At 42.8% G+C, this 19,711-nt stretch overlaps 1 protein-coding gene across 1 annotated transcript in view; it reads left to right on the top strand.

Annotated features, from left to right (window-relative positions):
• zgc:85777 (isovaleryl Coenzyme A dehydrogenase) overlaps window positions 1-19,711 on the top strand; it is a 49,998-nt gene that overhangs the window by 6,516 nt on the left and 23,771 nt on the right. Inside the window, 1 exon segment of the mRNA NM_001141719.1 lies at window positions 8,320-8,440. Coding sequence (NP_001135191.1) covers window positions 8,320-8,440 — 121 coding nt within the window.

The raw sequence follows: 19,711 nt of genomic DNA, 5'->3' as shown, positions 1-19,711 counted from the left end.
ATTCCCTGCTGATTTTGTACGTTTGCCCACTGACAAAGAAATGATCAGTCTATAATTTTAATGGTAGGTTTATTTGAACAGTGAGAGACAGAATAACAACAAAATCTTTAAAAAAAATGCATGTTTTGGGCCAATGCGGTTTCTGTATTATGATGCATTTACATGACTCGACAACATTATATGGTAGCCATGTTAGCACCCTATTAACATTATAGGGAATATACACTGCTCAAAAAAATAAAGGGAACACTTAAACAACACATCCTAGATCTGAATGAAAGAAATATTCTTATTAAATACTTTTTTCTTTACATAGTTGAATGTGCTGACAACAAAATCACACAAAAATAATCAATGGAAATCCAATTTATCATGGAGGTCTGGATTTGGAGTCACACTCAAAATTAAAGTGGAAAACCACACTACAGGCTGATCCAACTTTGATGTAATGTCCTTAAAACAAGTCAAAATGAGGCTCAGTAGTGTGTGTGGCCTCCACGTGCCTGTATGACCTCCCTACAATGCCTGGGCATGCTCCTGATGAGGTGGCGGATGATCTCCTGAGGGATCTCCTCCCAGACCTGGACTAAAGCATCCGCCAACTCCTGGACAGTCTGTGGTGCAACGTGGCGTTGGTGGATGGAGCGAGACATGATGTCCCAGATGTGCTCAATTGGATTCAGGTCTGGGGAACGGGCGGGCCAGTCCATAGCATCAATGCCTTCCCCTTGCAGGAACTGCTGACACACTCCAGCCACATGAGGTCTAGCATTGTCTTGCATTAGGAGGAACCCAGGGCCAACCGCACCAGCATATGGTCTCACAAGGGGTCTGAGGATCTCATCTCGGTACCTAATGGCAGTCAGGCTACCTCTGGCGAGCACATGGAGGGCTGTGCGGCCCCCCAAAGAAATGCCACCCCACACCATGACTGACCCACCGCCAAACCGGCCATGCTGGAGGATGTTGCAGGCAGCAGAACGTTCTCCACAGCGTCTCCAGACTCTGTCACGTCTGTCACATGTGGTCAGTGTGAACCTGCTTTCATCTGTGAAGAGCACAGGGCGCCAGTGGCGAATTTGCCAATCTTGGTGTTCTCTGGGAAATGCCAAACGTCCTGCACGGTGTTGGGCTGTAAGCACAACACAGTCCTGCTGCTGGGTTGTTGCCCTCCTACGGCCTCCTCCACATCTCCTGATGTACTGGCCTGTCTCCTGGTAGCGCCTCCATGCTCTGGACACTACGCTGACAGACACAGCAAACCTTCTTGCCACAGCTCACATTGATGTGCCATCCTGGATGAGCTGCACTACCTGAGCCACTTGTGTGGGTTGTAGACTCCGTCTCATGCTACCACTAGAGTGAAAGCACCGCCAGCATTCAAAAGTGACCAAAACATCAGCCAGGAAGCATAGGAACTGAGAAGTGGTCTGTGGTCTCCACCTGCAGAACCGCTCCTTTATTGGGGGTGTCTTGCTTATTGCCTATAATTTCCACCTGTTGTCTATTCCATTTGCACAACAGCATGTGACATTTATTGTCAATCAGTGTTTCTTCCTAAGTGGACAGTTGGATTTCACAGAAGTGTGATTGACTTGGAGTTACATTGTGTTGTTTAAGTGTTCCCTTTATTTTTTTGAGCAGTATATATTTTTGAAATACTATAAAACTGAATGTCTAGAATGAGCATTATGAAGCATTTACATAACACTACAACATTGTATGGCAGCCTAGTTAGCTCCCCATTAACATTATATGGGGAATATTAAAACAATGCTCTGTAACTGAATGTCTAGAATTAGAACAATATTCAAAAAGTTGGCCTAACTGTCTAAATGTATGGCTCTGTTTGGGACTAGACATAGGCTAACCTCTACAGTACCTGCAGCCCTCTAAGACTATGGTTGCCTTCCGCTTTGCTACATGACTAGGCTAGACAGACACCGGGGACAAAGAGCTAAAAATACAGAGAGCCCATAAACAGAAGGAAATCAAGACAGGTACATAAATGGAAATGAAATTGTTTTCTATTGTGACTTAAACCTGAAAGGATGCAGGGAGGTTGAAAATAAACGGACATGCGGAAGATGGGAAGGATATAAATCTAAAAGGAAATGAGAAACAATATGGGACATATAGGAACTGTAGTTTATTAAAGGAATACAGTCGAGGGTTCCGTGCATTGTAAACCTGGTAGTGGCATACAAAAAAATCCTTGAATTACTACAAGGTCAGAAGTTCATAATCACATTGAAAATCCAATCAGAATATTCTAACCTGTTCTAACCTACGTTCCATTTTAGAGTAAAGTAGAACTTCTGAGATTACTCAATTTGAAGTCCTCGGCTCAATCATTTGTTTGATATTTTAAGGTTTTGAAGAAATTGTGATAAATCAATTCTGCCTTCTTCCTCCACCCACCTCAAATCTCCTCCATCATGCTGATGACTGCCCTGAAAACATGTTTAAGTGATGTTACTGGAATGTTATTGCACCGTGCCGAGCTAGCTGTGAAACACAGCCATGTCAGGGGAAAGTAGTGTTCTTGACTGTGCTCTTGAACCCAACAGCTCTGCGTTGTGAAATTGTTCTGGAATGCAACTTTACCAGTCAACAATAACCTTTGTGTATGATTTATAGTCCCAATAGACATGGACATTTCCCTTTCTAAGACCTAGCAGATCCTCCCTGTTCCCTTCCTCAGGATTTGAACTTTGTCAAATTGTGCATTTATTGCAGAGGAAGAGCGGGACCCGTACTCTGCTCATATCTGTCTGTTGGTCATTTTGATTATACTGTGCTTTATTTCTCACAGGTTTATTACTCATGCCTTCCTCTGGAGTGAGTGTAGTGTATATAGTGTTATTGTTCTGAACAATCCCAGAAAGAAACTCGTAGGTTATAGGTCTACCTGTCCTGTACTCGTAGATAATACAGTAGGCCTACCTGTCCTGTACTCGTAGGTTATACAGTAGGCCTACCTGTCCTGTACTCGTAGGTTATACAGTAGGCCTACCTGTCCTGTACTCGTAGGTTATACAGTAGCCTACCTGTCCTGTACTCGTAAGTTATACAGTAGACCTACCTGTCCTGTACTCGTAGGTTATACAGTAGGTCTACCTGTCCTGTACTCGTAAGTTATACAGTAGGCCTACCTGTCCTGTACTCGTAGGTTATACAGTAGGTCTACCTGTCCTGTACTCGTAAGTTATACAGTAGGCCTACCTGTCCTGTACTCGTAGGTTATACAGTAGGCCTACCTGTCCTGTACTCATAGGTTATACAGTAGGTCTACCTGTCCTGTACTCGTAGGTTATACAGTAGGCCTACCTGTCCTGTACCCGTAGGTTATACAGTAGGCCTACCTGTCCTGTACTCGTAGGTTATACAGTAGGCCTACCTGTCCTGTACTCGTAGGTTATACAGTAGGCCTACCTGTCCTGTACTCGTAGGTTATACAGTAGGCCTACCTGTCCTGTAATCATAGGTTATACAGTAGGGCTACCTGTTCTGTACTCGTAGGTTATACAGTAGGCCTACCTGTCCTGTACTCGTAGGTTATACAGTAGGGCTACCTGTCCTGTACTCGTAGGTTATACAGTAGGCCTACCTGTCCTGTACTCGTAGTTTATACAGTAGGTCTACCTGTCCTGTACTCGTAGATTATACAGTAGACCTGCCTGTCCTGTACTCGTAGATTATACAGTAGGCCTACCTGTCCTGTACTCGTAGATTATACAGTAGGCTTACCTGTCCTGTACTCGTAGGTTATACAGTAGGCCTACCTGTCCTGTACTCGTAGGTTATACAGTAGGCCTACCTGTCCTGTACTCGTAGGTTATACAGTAGGCCTACCTGTCCTGTACTCGTAGGTTATACAGTAGGCCTACCTGTCCTGTACTCGTAGGTTATACAGTAGGCCTACCTGTCCTGTACTCGTAGGTTATACAGTAGGCCTACCTGTCCTGTACTCGTAGGTTATACAGTAGGCCTACCTTTCCTGTACTCGTAGGTTATACAGTAGACCTACCTTTCCTGTACTCGTAGGTTATATAGTAGGCCTACCTGTCCTGTACTCGTAGGTTAAACAGTAGGCCTACCTGTCCTGTACTCGTAGGTTAAACAGTAGGCCTACCTGTCCTGTACTCGTAGGTTATACAGTAGGCCTACCTGTCCTGTACTCGTAGGTTATACAGTAGGCCTACCTGTTCTGTACTCGTAGGTTATACAGTAGGCCTACCTGTCCTGTACTCGTAGGTTATACAGTAGGCCTACCTGTTCTGTACTCGTAGGTTATACAGTAGGCCTACCTGTCCTGTACTCGTAGGTTATACAGTAGGCCTACCTGTCCTATACTCTAATGTTATAGGTCTGTTTGTTATTCTTGGCTGGTAGAGGAGCCAGTTCTGTGTATGTTGCTATCCCTCCTTGCACAATCTTTCGGAATATGAAAACAGGCATTTTGAGGAGGGATTTTTTCCACTTGGCAATTGTTCATTTGTCTTGAAATGCCTTCCATCCCCCATGGAAAGCCAGAACTTGTGCTTTACTCTGGTTGTGAACTCAGTCATATTTAATAAGACTGAATTTTAGATTTTAGAACAAATTCCATAATGAACAGTGACTCGTGGCCCCTGACTGTAGCTTATGCACTGAAGGAAGCTGCGTTACACTAAATTAGTCATTTTCCTCACTTAACTGCATAATTATGGTGGTTTTAATTGCTTTTAATTTTCTCTCTACCTGCCATTGGAGAGTTGTTGTGCTCCACAGCAACGCTTGAATGCAGATTTATGGACAGGTTTGTCAAGGATCTCTACATTAACTACCGAAATGGAATTGGGAGGAAGCACACGTCGTTGCCTAAAATCGAACTATTTTACATAGGCAGTATTAACTGTTTTGAACATTTCCGCCCAAAAACAGGTCAGTTTTTATGAGGATGTAGACTTAGCGAAACAATTTCAGGTGGCTTGTTGAAACCAATTATGCATCGTAGATTAAATGCATATAGGCTATGTTAACCTCTTGGGGCTAGGTGGGACGCTAGCGTGCCACCCGTGGTGCACTCCATCAACAGCAGGTGCATTTCAAGAGCGGCAAATTTGAATCCAAATAAATGTCAAAATTCTAATTTTTCAAAAATACAACTATTTTACACCATTTCAAAGATAAACATCTCCTTAATCTAACCACGTTTTACGATTTCAAAAAGGTTTTACGGCGAAAGCATAAATTTAGAGTATGTTAGGACAGTACATTTACAAGAGTTGTGTGTAATGTTTTGTCAAGTCAAAGACAGGGTCACCAAAACCATAAAACCAGCTAAAATGATGCACTAACCTTTACACATCTCCATCAGATGACACTCCTAGGACATTATGTTAGACAATGCATGCATTTTTAGTTCTATCAAGTTCATATTTATATCCAAAAACAGCGTTTTACTATGGCATTGATGTTGAGGAAATCGTTTCCCTCCAATAACCGGCAGTCAAGTCAGCGTAACAAATTAAATAATTAAAATTAGAAAACATTGGTAAAATATTATATTGTCATTTAAAGAATTATAGATTTACATCTCTTGAACGCAATCAACTTGCCAGATTTAAAAATAACCTTACTGGGAAATCACACTTTGCAATAATCTGAGCACTGCGCCCAGAAAAATACGCGTTGCGATACAGACTAGACGTCATGTTGGGGAGATCTAAAATCGAAAATACTATGTAAATAATCCATTACCTTTGATTCTCTTCATCAGATGTCACTTCCAGGTATCACAGGTCCATAACGAATGTAGTTTTGTTCAAAAAAGCTCATCATTTATGTCCAAAAATCTCCGTCTCGTTAGCACATGATGTAAGCCAGCCGGACTTCTCGTCATGAACGAGGGGAAAAAATATATTTCCGTTCGTTCAAACATGTCAAACGTTGTATAGCATAAATCATTAGGGCCTTTTTAACCAGAACATGAATAATATTCAAGGTGGACGAATGCATACTCTTTTATAACGTATTGGAACGAGGGTACCCAACATGAACTCCGCGCCAGGTGTCTAATGGGACATCATCGTTCCATGGCTCTTGTTCGGTCAGATCTCCCTCCAGAAGACTCAAAACACTTTGTAAAGGCTGGTGACATCTAGTGGAAGCAATAGGAAGTGCCAAAATATTCCTAAACCCCTGTGTTTTTCAATGGGATAGGTTTAAAGTCAATACAACACATCAGGTATCCACTTCCTGTCAGAAAATGTCTCAGGGTTTTGCCTGCCAAATGAGTTCTGTTATACTCACAGACACCATTCAAACAGTTTTGGAAACTTTAGAGTGTTTTCTATCCATATATAATAAGTATATGCATATTCTAGTTACTGGGTAGGATTAGTAACCAGATTAAATCGGGTACATTTTTTTTATCCAGACGTGCAAATGCTGCCCCCTAGACCCAACAGGTTAAACACTTAAAAGCTGATAGTAGTTGTACGTTTAGGCTCGTCTACTGTACTCTATGCACCTTCAAAAAAGAACCCCATCTCATCATGCTGTTTATCTTTGCGAATGAGGTTAGCATATAAACATGTAGGCATCATCTCCCCCCTAAGAAGTGGTTGAGTTCGCAGAGAAAATGTGGGATCTTGATAGTGTCTTTTTAAGTAGTTTTCCAGCTGAAGACCTATTGGAGGCACAAATCATATGGGTCAAGGTTTGCGTCCCAAATGACACCCTGTTCCCTATACACTGAGTGTACCACACACTAGGAACACCTTTCCTCAGAACAGCCTCAGTTCGTTGGGGCATGGACTCTACCAGCTGTCGAAAGCGTTCCACAGGGATGCTGGCCCATGTTGACTCCTATGCTTCCCACAGTTGTGTCATGTTTGCTGGATGTCCTTTGGGTGGTGGACCATTCTTGATACACACGGGAAACTGTTGAGCGTGGAATAACCCAGCAGCATTGCAGTTCTTGCCACACTCAAACTGGTGTGCCTGGCACCTAATACCATACCCCATTCAAAGGCATTTAAATATTTTGTCTTGGCCGTTCACCCTCTGAATGGCACACATACACAATCCATGTCTCAAATGTCTCAAGGATAAACAAATCCTTCTTTAACTGGTCTCCTCCCCTTCATCGATACTGATTGAAGTGGCTTTAACAAGTGACATCAATAAGGGATCATAGCTTTCACCTAGATTCACCTGGTCAGTCGGTCATGGAAAGAGCAGGTGTTCTTATTGTTTTGTGTACACAATGTATTGGGCACTGCTCAAAAGTAGTGTACTACATATGGAATTTGGGACGTTCCCATGGTACCAATGGTCTCTTGACACTCCCATATCTCGAGAACGGGAGTGTTCCACTCCTCATCCCTTCACTCCCTAACAGTCTTCAAGCATGACGCAGGGGAGATTGGCTGTGGCCCCGCTATGAAGGGAATGCTCTCAGGTGGATTTAAGAGAGATTTTCATAATCCATAATATATTACTGTAGCTTTAAATGGAGGATCTAATGTTTCACTTAATCCGAATCACTTCATCTTCATGCTTCTAGATTCCTGCACGCATCTCTGTATGTGCATGTACTGGAGCTGGTATACTGTAACTGGTACAGTTAGTATTATGCCGACTCCATATGGAAATTAGATTTTATTTTTGGCTAACATTGTTAGATGCAAACATAGGCTTGTTAGTCTCAAACTATATTATAATTGATTCCCTGTTAATGACAAGAATTTGGATTAGGTTTGGGGAGCTAGGCTACATGGTAATACACTAAGCTGATCTCTATCGGCAGTCTTATGAAACTGCAATAAAGGCTTGTTGACAGTGAGTGTAATAGATAGGTGGGAAGTAGCACGCACAATACCATCCCCCTTATCATAGCATGTATTCATCCATATGAGATTTTCTTTCAGTATGTTTTTGTGTTCTTTTGTATTCATTGATATGTAGACCTTAGTCTAGCAGTCTGCCAGTGATAGGTTACATAGACTGAAGTAGAGGCAGAACAGGACGGCTGAAAATACGGTTGACAACTTCCCATTTATTTACAACTATGGACCGTTCTTAATGTGGTTCTGTCAAAATGGTGAGTCAATTTCCAAGTAAATTGTCAGGGGGAAGGTAAGCTATTTATATTAACATTCATTAGATTGGAATGAAATGTAGTGTAAATGTTAGTCTCACACAACCACACCATTGGCATACATATACATTCTCACACATACAGACAACCTACGTCCAGGCCACGAAGCTTGTACCACACCTACGTCTATGTGTTTGTCATCTTTCCCTCTGTCTTTGCATGTGTTGTAGATCATCGACCAGGATATCAACCCCTATGTGGACCAATGGGAGGCAGAGGGGATATTTCCTGCCCACAAAGTCTTCAAGCTCTTGGGAAATGCTGGCTTTCTGGGTGTCAACAAGCCAGTTGGTATGAACTTCTTCTGTGTCTCTTCCTCTGTGAAATTAAATTGTCTTGAAAATCACACTCTTTTTTTGCCTGATTCTGATTAATATGTGGGAAATTATGCTTAACATATTTCACTGTCTCCCCACTATAAAACTGTGTCAGTTGAAAGCACTTCCCTTTAAAGAGGGCAGGTCATTTCAGATAAAGATTGTTTAATTCATCTAGTGTTTTCATGAACAATCACCTGAATCAGAGTGAGACAAGGAGCAGCTTGAAAATAAGAAAATGGTGTAGGCTCATCAAAGGGTCTCGAAAGATAAAGCAGCAGCAAGCTTTAATGAGTTCCTCATAGACTCCAGAGTGCCCAATGTGGTAAACTAGGCGCTGATCTTCATCACAACTCAACAGAAGAGCCTCTCAAGTGCTAGCGTGAGAAAATTAAGTAGAGAAATGTTGTTGCATACCAGACTCAAGATGATATAGGCCTAAGATTACTTGTCATTTTCATAAGAAAAGTTAAGGAGAGCTTAGCATGTCATTCTGGATGTGGCCCACTCCACTGAATTATGTGGACGTGAGTAGCGGCCATATTATGGTGAGTGTAGATATTTGCCCACTCTGAATGTGTGGAGTTACATTCCACAAAAGCTGTCAGTCCTATCTCCATTTCAGATGCTTTCCTCTACCACCTGCAGCATCACTGAGGGGGGAAAAAAGATACTTTTTAGAACTACTTTGATTGTCATATTTTAATCATATATAACACGTTTCAGAATTTAAAGTGGTGATTCATTACTAAGTCTAATTTTGTCAAGATGTTTTCAGACCTCAAAAGTGGTCGAGATGGGTCCAAGTCCCACTACATACCAATCTAGATCCAAATACAGCATATGAACCCAATGACTAGAAAATACAACTCATCTCGACATTAGTCCCCCTAGATGTCAAAACATATAACAAACTTTGATTTTGAAGTGAACTACTACAGAGAACAATGCAGTGGGTGTTGTTGGTCGTGGTGGGCCCTGTGGGGAAATTGGCTCATAAATCTAGCTAGGTCAGAGAAGAGTGGAGCGAGCAGCTTTACAAAGTGCTAACTACAGAGCCCTTCAGCATTAACAGGCTGGATTAGAGAGAAGGGGGACAAGGAAGTCCCAGACACATCAGATTACCAGATGGTATATTAGATGACCTCTTTATGGTTTATCCTACACTGTCAGAGAGAACTACCGCTGAGACGAGACACATATTGCTATTAGCCTATATTGCTATTAGCCTATATTGCTATTAGCCTATATTGCTGATAGCCTATATTGCTGATAGCCTATATTGCTTATAGCCTACAGTGCATTCGGAAAGTATTCCGACCCCTTCCCTTTTTCCACATTTTGTTACATTACAGCCTTATTCTAAAATTGATTAAATAAAAAAACTCCTAATTAATCTACACACAATACCCCATAATGACAAAGCGGGGGAAAAAAAACGTTTTTTAGAAATGTTTGCAAATCTCTCTATATATTTTTAACAGAAATACCTTATTTACATAACTATTCAGACCCTTTGCTATGAGACTCGAAATTGAGCTCAGGTGCATCCTGTTTCCATTGATCATCCATTAGATGTTTCTACAACTTGGAGTCCACCTGTGGTAAATTCAATTAGTTGAACATGATTTGGACAGGCACACACCTGTCTATATAAGGTCCCACAGTTGACAGTGCATGTCAAAGCAAAAACCATGCCATGAGGTCGAAGGAATTCTCCATCGAGCTCCAAGACAGGATTGTGTCGAGGCAAAGATCTGGGGAAGGGTACCAAAAAATGTCTGCAGCATTGAAGGTCCCCAAGAACACAGTGGCCTCCATCATTCTTAAATGGAAGAAGTTTGGAACCACCAAGACTCTTCCTAGAGCTGGCCCCCGGGCCAAACTGAGCAATTGGGGGAGAAGGGCCTTGGTCAGGGAGGTGATCAAAAACCTGATGGTCACTCTGACAGAGCTCCAGAGTTCCTCTGTGGAGATGGGAGAACCTTCCAGAAGGACAACCATCTCTGCAGCATTCCACCAATCAGGTGGAAGCCACTCCTCAGTAAAAGGCACATGACAGCCGCTTGGAGTATACCAAAAGGCACCTAAAGGATCCTGAGAAACAAGATTCTTTGGTCTGATGAAACCAAGATTGAACTCTTTGGCCTGAATGCCAAGTGTGACATCTGAATGAAACCTGGCACCATCCCTACGGTGAAGCATGCTGGTGGCAGCATCATGTTGTGAGGATGATTTTCAGCGGCAGGGACTGGGAGACTAGTCAGGATCGAGGGAAAGATGAACAGAGCAAAGTACAGAGAAGATCCTTGATGAAAACCTGCTCCAGAACATTCAGGACCTTAGACACGTTCCAACAGGACAACAACCCTAAGCACACAGCCAAGACAACGCAAGAGTGGCTTCGAGACAATGTCCTTGAGTGGCCCAGCCAGAGCCCAGGCTTGAATCCGATCTATGATCTCTGTAGAGACCTGAAAATATCTGTGCTGCGATGCTCCCCATCCAACCTGACAGAGCTTGAGAGGATCTTCAGAGAAGAATGGGGGAAACTTGTCATACCCAAGAAGACTCGAGGCTGTAATCGTTGCCAAAGGTGCGTCAACAAAGTTTTATTTTTTTATTTCACCTTTATTTAACGAGGTAGGCAAGTTGAGAACAAGTTCTCATTTACATTTGCGACCTGGCCAAGATAAAGCAAGCAGTTAGACACATACAACAACATAGAGTTACACATGGAGTAAAACAAACATACAGTCAATAATATAGTAGAAAAATAAGTCTATATACAAAGTGAGCAAATGAGGTGAGATAAGGGAGGTAAAGTCAAAAAAGGCCATGGTGGCAAAGTAAATACAATCTAGCAAGTAAAACACTGGAATGGTAGATTTGCAGTGGAAGAAAGTGCAAAGTAGAAATAGAAATAATGGGGTGCAAAGGAGCTAAATAAATAAATACAGTAGGGAGAAAGGTAGTTGTTTGGGCTAAATTATAGATGGGCTATGTACAGGTACAGTAATCTGTGAGCTGCTCTGACAGCTGGTGCTTAAAGCTAGGGAGATAAGTGTTTCCAGTTTTAGAGATTTTTGTAGTTCGTTCCAGCCATTGGCAGCAGAGAACTGGAAGGAGAGGCGGCCGAAGGAGGAATTGGCTTTGGGGGTGACCAGAGAGATATACCTGCTGGAGCGCGTGCTACAGGTGGGTGCTGCTATGGTGACCAGCGAGCTGAGATAAGGGGGAACTTTATCTAGCAGGGTCTTGTACTGAGTAATGGGTCTGAATACTTATGTAAATGTAATATTTCATTTTTTTTTTATTACCGTAATTTCCGGACTATTAAGCGCACCTGAATATACCCACTGCATTTAAATGTTTTATTTATTTTGAACATAAATAAGCCGCACATGTCTATAAGCCGCAGGTGCCTACCGGTACATTGAAACAAATTAACTTTACACAGGCTTTAACGAAACACGGCTTGTAACAAAAATAAATAGGCTTTAACGAAACACGGCTTGTAACAAAAAAATAAAAAATTTGCAGTAAGCTTTAGTTGTCTTTTTGCACTGAGTCAATTTCTCACGCTGCTGTTTCCAATGTCTTATCACCGACTCATTAAGACCAAGCTCCCATGCAGCAGCTCTATTTCCTTTTCCAACAGCCAGATCAATCGCCTTCAGCTTGAAAGCTGCATCATATGCATTTCTCCGTGTCTTTGCCATGATGAGGGTGACAAAATGATTACCGTAATCAGAATGATGGGAAGTTTGAGAGCGCTCGATTTAATCTAAACAGTAAACAAAAAAGTTGTTTGACCTTAACCCGTTCGGCAATTTCATTGGTCTAATGACAGCTTCATGCCGCCAAAAACTGAGCACGTCACAGAATGTGTTTTTTGGAGAAAAAAAAAGGAAAACGGGAAAAATCCATATATTAGCAGCGTCATTGTTTTAAGACGTGAGGTTCAAAGCCTGGGAAAAAAGTTGCGGCTTTTGGTCCGGAATTTACGAAATTGTGTAGAAAATTCTACAAACCTGTTTTTGCTTTGTCGTTATGGGGTATTGTGTGTAGAATCTATTTTAAAATAAGGCTGTAACTTAACAAAATGTGGAAAAAGTCAAGAGGTCTGAATACTTTCTGAATGCACTGTATATTGCTGATAGGCCTACTTGAGTTATTGTTGTATATACACAAGAGTTGAAGATACACTTTTTGGAACTTTATCTAGACTTGATCAGAACAGACATTACAGGAAATTAGAATCTCTCTCTCTCGCACTAGCTTACATACCCATGTAAAGAACGTCACGCTGCTTGCTTAGCGAGTACCACTTCCCCCTACCCGTATCCACAAAGCATCTCAGAAAAGGTCCTAGGAATCCTGTCAAAACCTGTTTTTAAGAAGAAGAAAAAACTCCCAGCTCGGAGTAGGTTTTAGGATGATGTTAAGACACTACACAGACAAACTCTGAGCTAGGAGTAAAATGAACTCATAAAAGTGTATGTCTGAGGTACCGCAAAGGAAAGATGGGGATGACATTGTTTGACATTGTTGACATTGGTTATTCCCCATAATTTGAAACAATCGCAGTGAGGCATCACCAACTGTGAACTCTATAGCAAGCGTCAGACAACCACGGTGAATTTGACTGTACATCAAATGTTGCAATGGTAAAACCTTTTATATAATTTTCGCATAACACGATCACTTTGCCTTTCTTGAAGGGATACTTCGGGATTTTAGCAATGGTGCCCTTTATCTACTTCCCCAGATTCAGATGAACTCGTGGATGCAATTTTTGTCACTGTGTCCAGTATAAAGGAAGTTAGAGGTAGTTTCACGAGCCAATGCTAACTAGCGTTCATGCAAAAGTCTATGGGTATCTGCTAGCATGCTATACCCATAGACTTCCAGTCATTATGCTAATACTTGCATTGGCTTGCGAAACTACCTCTATCAACTTTCACACTAGACACAGTTCATTTGACTCTCCTCACTGCAGTACCTGGTTCGAATCCAGGCTGCATCACATCTGGCCGTGATTGGAAGTCCCATAGGGTGGCTCGCAATTGGCCCAGCGTCGTCCGGGTTTGGCCGGGGTAGGCCGTCATTGTAAATAAGAATTTGTTCTTAAAAATAAAGGTTAAATAAATAAAAATAAAATAAATAGTTAAGCCCTAGATGCCCAATTTATGGCATTTTAACAATGTGATAGATATTGTGCTCCAAACTTGAAATAACATTCTGTAATCAAATTATACTATTTATTTATTAGCCTAGTGGTTACGTGTGCTCTTTATTGTCTGGTCAGCTGGGTGTTCAACCAGTCTTTGCTGGGAACAGTAGTTGCTACCGTAGGCGCACACCAGGTGCTTTCCATTTTCCCCCTGGTGAGTCAGTACTGCCAGCAGCTCCCAACACCGAACCCCTGGCGGCGGTTAACTAACCTGGGAAACTCAATATCTGAGTTTGGGTCTGTGGAACCCTTGGTGCAGGAAATGCCATCAGAAGGTCTCCTCAGACCATCCACTGCATCCAGAATTATCTCCAGCCATCTTGACAGTGTCTTGCCACTGGATACAGGCGACCCTGGACGAGAGCATGAGGTTGAAGCTGCACAACTCTCCCTCACTTCAAAGCGCAAGTCATAAAGACATCACCCAAAGTCCTGTGGCTTTCTGCGATTGACGAAGCTGTAGCCATGGACTCGCACACAGGCGGCTCAGGATATTGGGTCGCTTTTCACTGACCTGAAGCACCAGTGGAACTCGGCAGCAGTCTGAGCAGTACTATTCAGGTTCACACTGCTCACCTCCCCAGCATTAGGAAGGGGCTATAAAAAGGTGTCCTAAACATTGTCTGCTTCACTTTACCCTGGCCTGCTAACCGCAGCTGGAAGGGATCCCACCTCAGCAGTCGAACAAAGAAAATAAAAGTGACCACTTAATATTGGTGCTTGGAATGTCCGAACACTAATGGACACTGCAGGACCAAACAGACCTGAGAGACGCACACTCTTGTTGGCAGAGAACGTGCCAAATACAAAATTGACATTGCCACCCTAAGTGAGACCCGGCTAGCTGACACGGGACAGGTTGCAGAAGTTGGAGCCAGTTACACCTTCTGAAGCACCATTTACAGGCAAAAAGCAGGTCACCATCATAAACAATCTTCCAACCGCAAAAAAAACAACATGGATGCAAGGTCCAAACACTGGCACTTGATTGACATTGTCAGGAGGAGAGACAGACATGATGTCAAGGGTGAAAAAGGCCATGTGCAATGCAGAATGCTGGATAGATCACCGACTCTTCTCCGAGCTCAACATCTGGATCAGACGTCAACATGGCAAAAAATCCTCAAAGCGACTCAACATCTCTCGGTGAAAGAGGAGAACATCCGGCAGTAATTTGTTGAAGCCCTAGATCACCGTTTAGAGTCCTTAAATCTGAAGATGCTGAGGCAGATTGGACAGCTCTCAGAAATCTGCTGCATTCTACAGAGCTCAAAACAGTCCAGTTGTCCAGTTCAAGCTTACAGCAATGCAGGATGCTTGGCTCAGTCAGAAAGCAGAGGAGATTCAGTCGTATGCTGCCCGCAACAACACAACACTACGATTCACCCAAGTCAGTCTATGGCCCACAACCCTCATAAACCTCAACTTTTCTGATTGCGGATGGAACTACATTGCTCAGAGAGAAAGACAAAATCCTTTCCAGATGGGCCGAACGATTCAACTCAGCCCTCAATAAATGAAGAAGCAATCAACAGGCTGCCGCAAGTTGAAATTAACTTGTCTCTTGCAGACCTACCCACCCTGGAGGAAACAAAAAAAAAGTATCAGTCTCCTCTCATCAGGAAAAGCTCCAGGAGCTGACACCATACCAGCTGAAACCTACAAGGTGGGAGGGCCTCGTTTGGTTGAGAAGCTAACCGACCTCTTCCAGCCATTGTGGAGACAAGAAGCTGTCCCTCAGCAGATAAGGGCTAACCACCTCTACAAGAGGAAAGGCAATCACCAAGCCTATTACAATCACAGAGGTATATCCTTGCTGTCAATTGCTGGAAAAATCTTAGTGCAGGAGGATTCTAGCTGCCTAAAAGAACACCTAGACCAAGACCTGCTGCCCGAGAGCCAGTGTGGCTTCAGACAGAACTGTGGAACAACTGACATGATGTTTACAGCTCGCCAAACTCTGACCTGTACCTCACTTTTTTCAACCTGACAAAGGCTTCTGACACCATAAGGTGCGACGGCCTCTGGACGGTCATGGCAAAGTTTGAATGCCTAGAAAAATGTATCACAATGGTGCATCAGTTCCATGATGGCTAGTGTGCAAGATCACCAAGAGTACTCTGTGCAGTTTCCAGTCATAAACGGAGTGAAGCAAGGCAGTGTTATAGCACCAACCTTGTTTAGCATGATGTTCTCCACCATGCTGCAAGATGCCTTCCCAAATGACCACACTGGGATCCGTTTCATCTACAGCTTTGATGGGGGGCTTTTCAGCCTGAGGAGGATACATTACATAACAAAGGTGGAGGAGGTGACTGTCCGCAACCTCGTTTGCAGATGACTGCGCATTAGCTGCTGGCTTGCTTGCTGACCTGTAGATCCTCATTGACAACTTTTCATCTGCCTGTGACAACTTCAGCCTCACAATCAGTACAAAGAAGACTGAAGTTTATGTACCAATCTGCCCCCAGTAATCCTTACGTGGACCAAACCATCTCTGTGAAAGGTCAGAAACTCAGCTGTGGACAAATTCACTTACCTTGGTAGCACAATGTCCCGTGCGAGTTCACATAGACAAAGAAACAAACATCAGTATCACCAAGGCTAGTACAGCCTTTGGCCGTCTGCGAGATTCGGTGTGGGATAGAAAAGGCATCAAACTGGCTACAAAACTGAAGGTTAACCAGGCAGTCATATTACCAGCCCTTACTTATTGCTGCAAAACCTGGACAGTCTACCGACGCCATGCCAGGAAACTAAATAACTTTCACCTGAACTGTTTCAGGATGCACCTGAGGATCAAGCGGCAGGGCAGAATCCCAGACACTGAAGTCCTCAGCCGTGCCGACATGATGAGCATTCCCACATTGCTTCTGAAAGCTCAGCTCAGATGGGTGGGCCATGTGACCAGGATGCCTGCTACACATCTCCATAAGCAGATCTTGTTCATAGAGCTGAAGAAAGGGAAATGAGCACAATAAACGATTTTTAGACACCCTGAAGGCATCCCTCGAGCTTTAACATTGATCTAAAGTCATGAGAAAGCCTTGCTCAGGATCATCCCATCTGGCGGAATCGAATCCGGGATAGCGCTACAACCTCTGAAACAAGCAGGACCAAAAATGCAATGGTGAAGAGACAACAGCGAAAGACCAGTATTAGTAGAGCCGTCCCTCAGGAGACTTTTACCAAGATATCATGTCCAGTGTGCCAAAGCATGTTTCTGGGCTCAGATTGGTCTCATCGGCCATCTGCGCACTCACCGTACCCCACACTAATCCTAATGAATCGTGTTAGGGTCATCATCAACCTATGATGGACGAACAAGGAAGGAAGGAAGGAAGGAAGGAGTGGTTATAAGTATTGAGGCATATCATGTGAAATAGGCCTCGTGAAATAACTGTAAAAAGCGAAGAGATACTGTTCCATGTAGGTGTAGATAATTTATGGATTAATCATATAGAAATATCAACACATTCTTTCAACTCTAAAGCAATTGCATGTGGCACAGGAACCCCTGACTGGCTGCCTTTTTCTATGATCAAGGCACCTTCTGGTAACTATTAACTGGTTAGGACAGCTCACGAGGTCTCCTAAATATGTCGACTAGAGGCTTGGCTAAAGAGGCTTGGATGCATAGCTTTTATTTTGACCAATAAGAGTAGGAGTATAATGTCTCTATTCTTATCACTTTTTCTACTCTGAGATGTTTTGTGGTCTATCCCCAATATAACGCTTGTCTATGCTGAAACGTTGACTAACATGTCAAGCTCTCAGATTAGTTAGATTGATTGGAATGGGAGAGGATTACCCCGACCAGGAGGCTTAGGCCTGTACTGTTGGGATGGAGAAATACCAGATGGACTGGGAATGGTTTTCACAGAACAAATAGCCATTGAGGGATTTAAATGTCAAATAATCAAATGAAATACAATTTTATTCGTCACATGCTTCGTAAAAAACAGGTGTAGACTAATAGTGAAATGCTTACAGGCCCTTCCCAACAATGCAGAGGGAAAGAAAATAGAGAATTAATAGAAAAGTAAAACACGTAATAATATACATAATGAGTTACGACAACTTGGCTATATACACAGGGTACCTATACTCAGTCGATGTGCAAGGGTACGAGGTAATTGAGGTATATACTGTATGTACATATAACTAGGAATAAAGTGACAGATAATAAACAGTAACAGCAGCGCATGTGATGAGTGAAGAAGGTTAATGCAAAGAAGGTCAATGCAGATAGTCCGGGTAGCTATTTGGCTAACTATTAAACTAACTGTTAAGCAGTCTTATGGCTTGGGGGTAGAAGCTGTGCAGTTACCATACCAAGCGGTGATGCAGCCAGTCAAGATGCTCTCAATGGTGCTGCTGTATAACCTTTTCAGCCTCCTGAGACTGTGTTAGTATGTGTGGACCATGATACATTCTTATCTTCAGATGACGAAAAAGACTTAGCTGTGAACAATGACGGACTTGTAGAGCGCAGGGGAGTTTTGGAAGTTTTGGAATGAGAGGTCTAGGGCTTAAAGGCAAAAAACTTGGGCCCTTTAGTGCCAAGCATGCAAGCTTAAACTTAAAAGCAGCTTCAACTTGTATTTCAAAGCTTTTAATTTCTTGGAACACCTCTCTCTTGGCGCTGTGGTACAGTACAAAACCTGGCAGATATCAACGTATGAAACATTCATATTTAGACTATTTATTTATCCATAGGTCACGACCAACCTACTCCAGTTTCTAGAAATGATATCTAAAGTTTGGAGGCACTGTACTGGAGCCAGCCTTCACATTAATAAAGCTTCAGAGCCAGATTGCTCTTCAGCTGATTATATCACTCCATTACCCACCATGAAACAGGAAAAAACTCTGCTGCTCACACACACACACACACACACACACACACACACACACACAAACTCTCCCCTTTTCTTCCATAAGCATGAGAACCAGAACAGGAAAGTGTGCCCAGACAACAGGGAGCAGAACATGGGTGACCTCTACCTCCCTGTGTGTGTGTGTGTGTGTGTGTGTGTGTGTGTGTGTGTGTGTGTGTGTGTGTGTGTGTGTGTGTGTGTGTGTGTGTGTGTGTGTGTGTGTGTGTGTGTGTGTGTGTGTGTGTGTGTGTGTGTGTGTGTGTGTGTGTGTGTGTGTGTGTGTGCGTGCGCATGTGTGAGTGAGTAATGTTATTCCACGCCCAGACAGGACAGTGGGATTCAGAGTTCAGTCTCTGACATTGGCCTGTCTCCGGGCCGATTTACGAGACTTGGCAACCCAGCCGGGTTTTCCACTGGTCAACATTTTTCTCATAGTTCTGTTATGATGGTCCAATGTTATGTTGCCCCTGACTTTCTCCCTTAGTGCCCTCCACTCTTCATCCTCAGTCATTACATTGACATTACGTTTGAATGATTTAGCAGACGCTCTTATCCAGAGAGACTCCTGTTGTAATAATATAATTATATTACACGTACTGTACCAGTGACTCGTTATTCTTAAACTAAGGGATTATGAGTCAGTTACTTTTTTTGCGTTCCATTTTACTTACTGTAGAATTCTCATGAGGACGTGTCATTGAAATACATTGTAGTCCAGTGAGCCAATCGTGTCTATCGTAGTGGCAGTCGTCATGAGTGATTCATTGCCCTAGAGACTTCCCAGGTTCGCCTCCCTCTGGAGACACGGACAATTAAATGGTTCGTTCTCAGACAACTATTCCACTGATTTACAGTCTGTCTAATCTACATGCATGTTCAATACAGAAATCTATGAGGATGACTGTCTGTCTTAGAAACCCATCGATATCAAATGTAAAAAAAATTGTCACGTGCCGAATACAACAGATGTAGACCTTACAGTGAAATGCTTACTTACGAGCCCCTAACTAACAATGCAGTTTAAAAAAATATGGATAAGAATAAGAAATAAAAGTAACAAGCAATTACAGAGCAGCAGTAAAATAGCAATTGCGAGACTATATACAGGGGGCTACTGGTACAGAGTCCA

Source organism: Salmo salar, chromosome ssa27 (assembly GCF_905237065.1).
Source record: "Salmo salar chromosome ssa27, Ssal_v3.1, whole genome shotgun sequence".
NCBI lineage: Eukaryota > Metazoa > Chordata > Actinopteri > Salmoniformes > Salmonidae > Salmo > Salmo salar.
The sequence above is the reverse complement of the archived record's forward strand: the minus strand, read 5'-3'. Positions and strand labels throughout refer to the sequence as shown.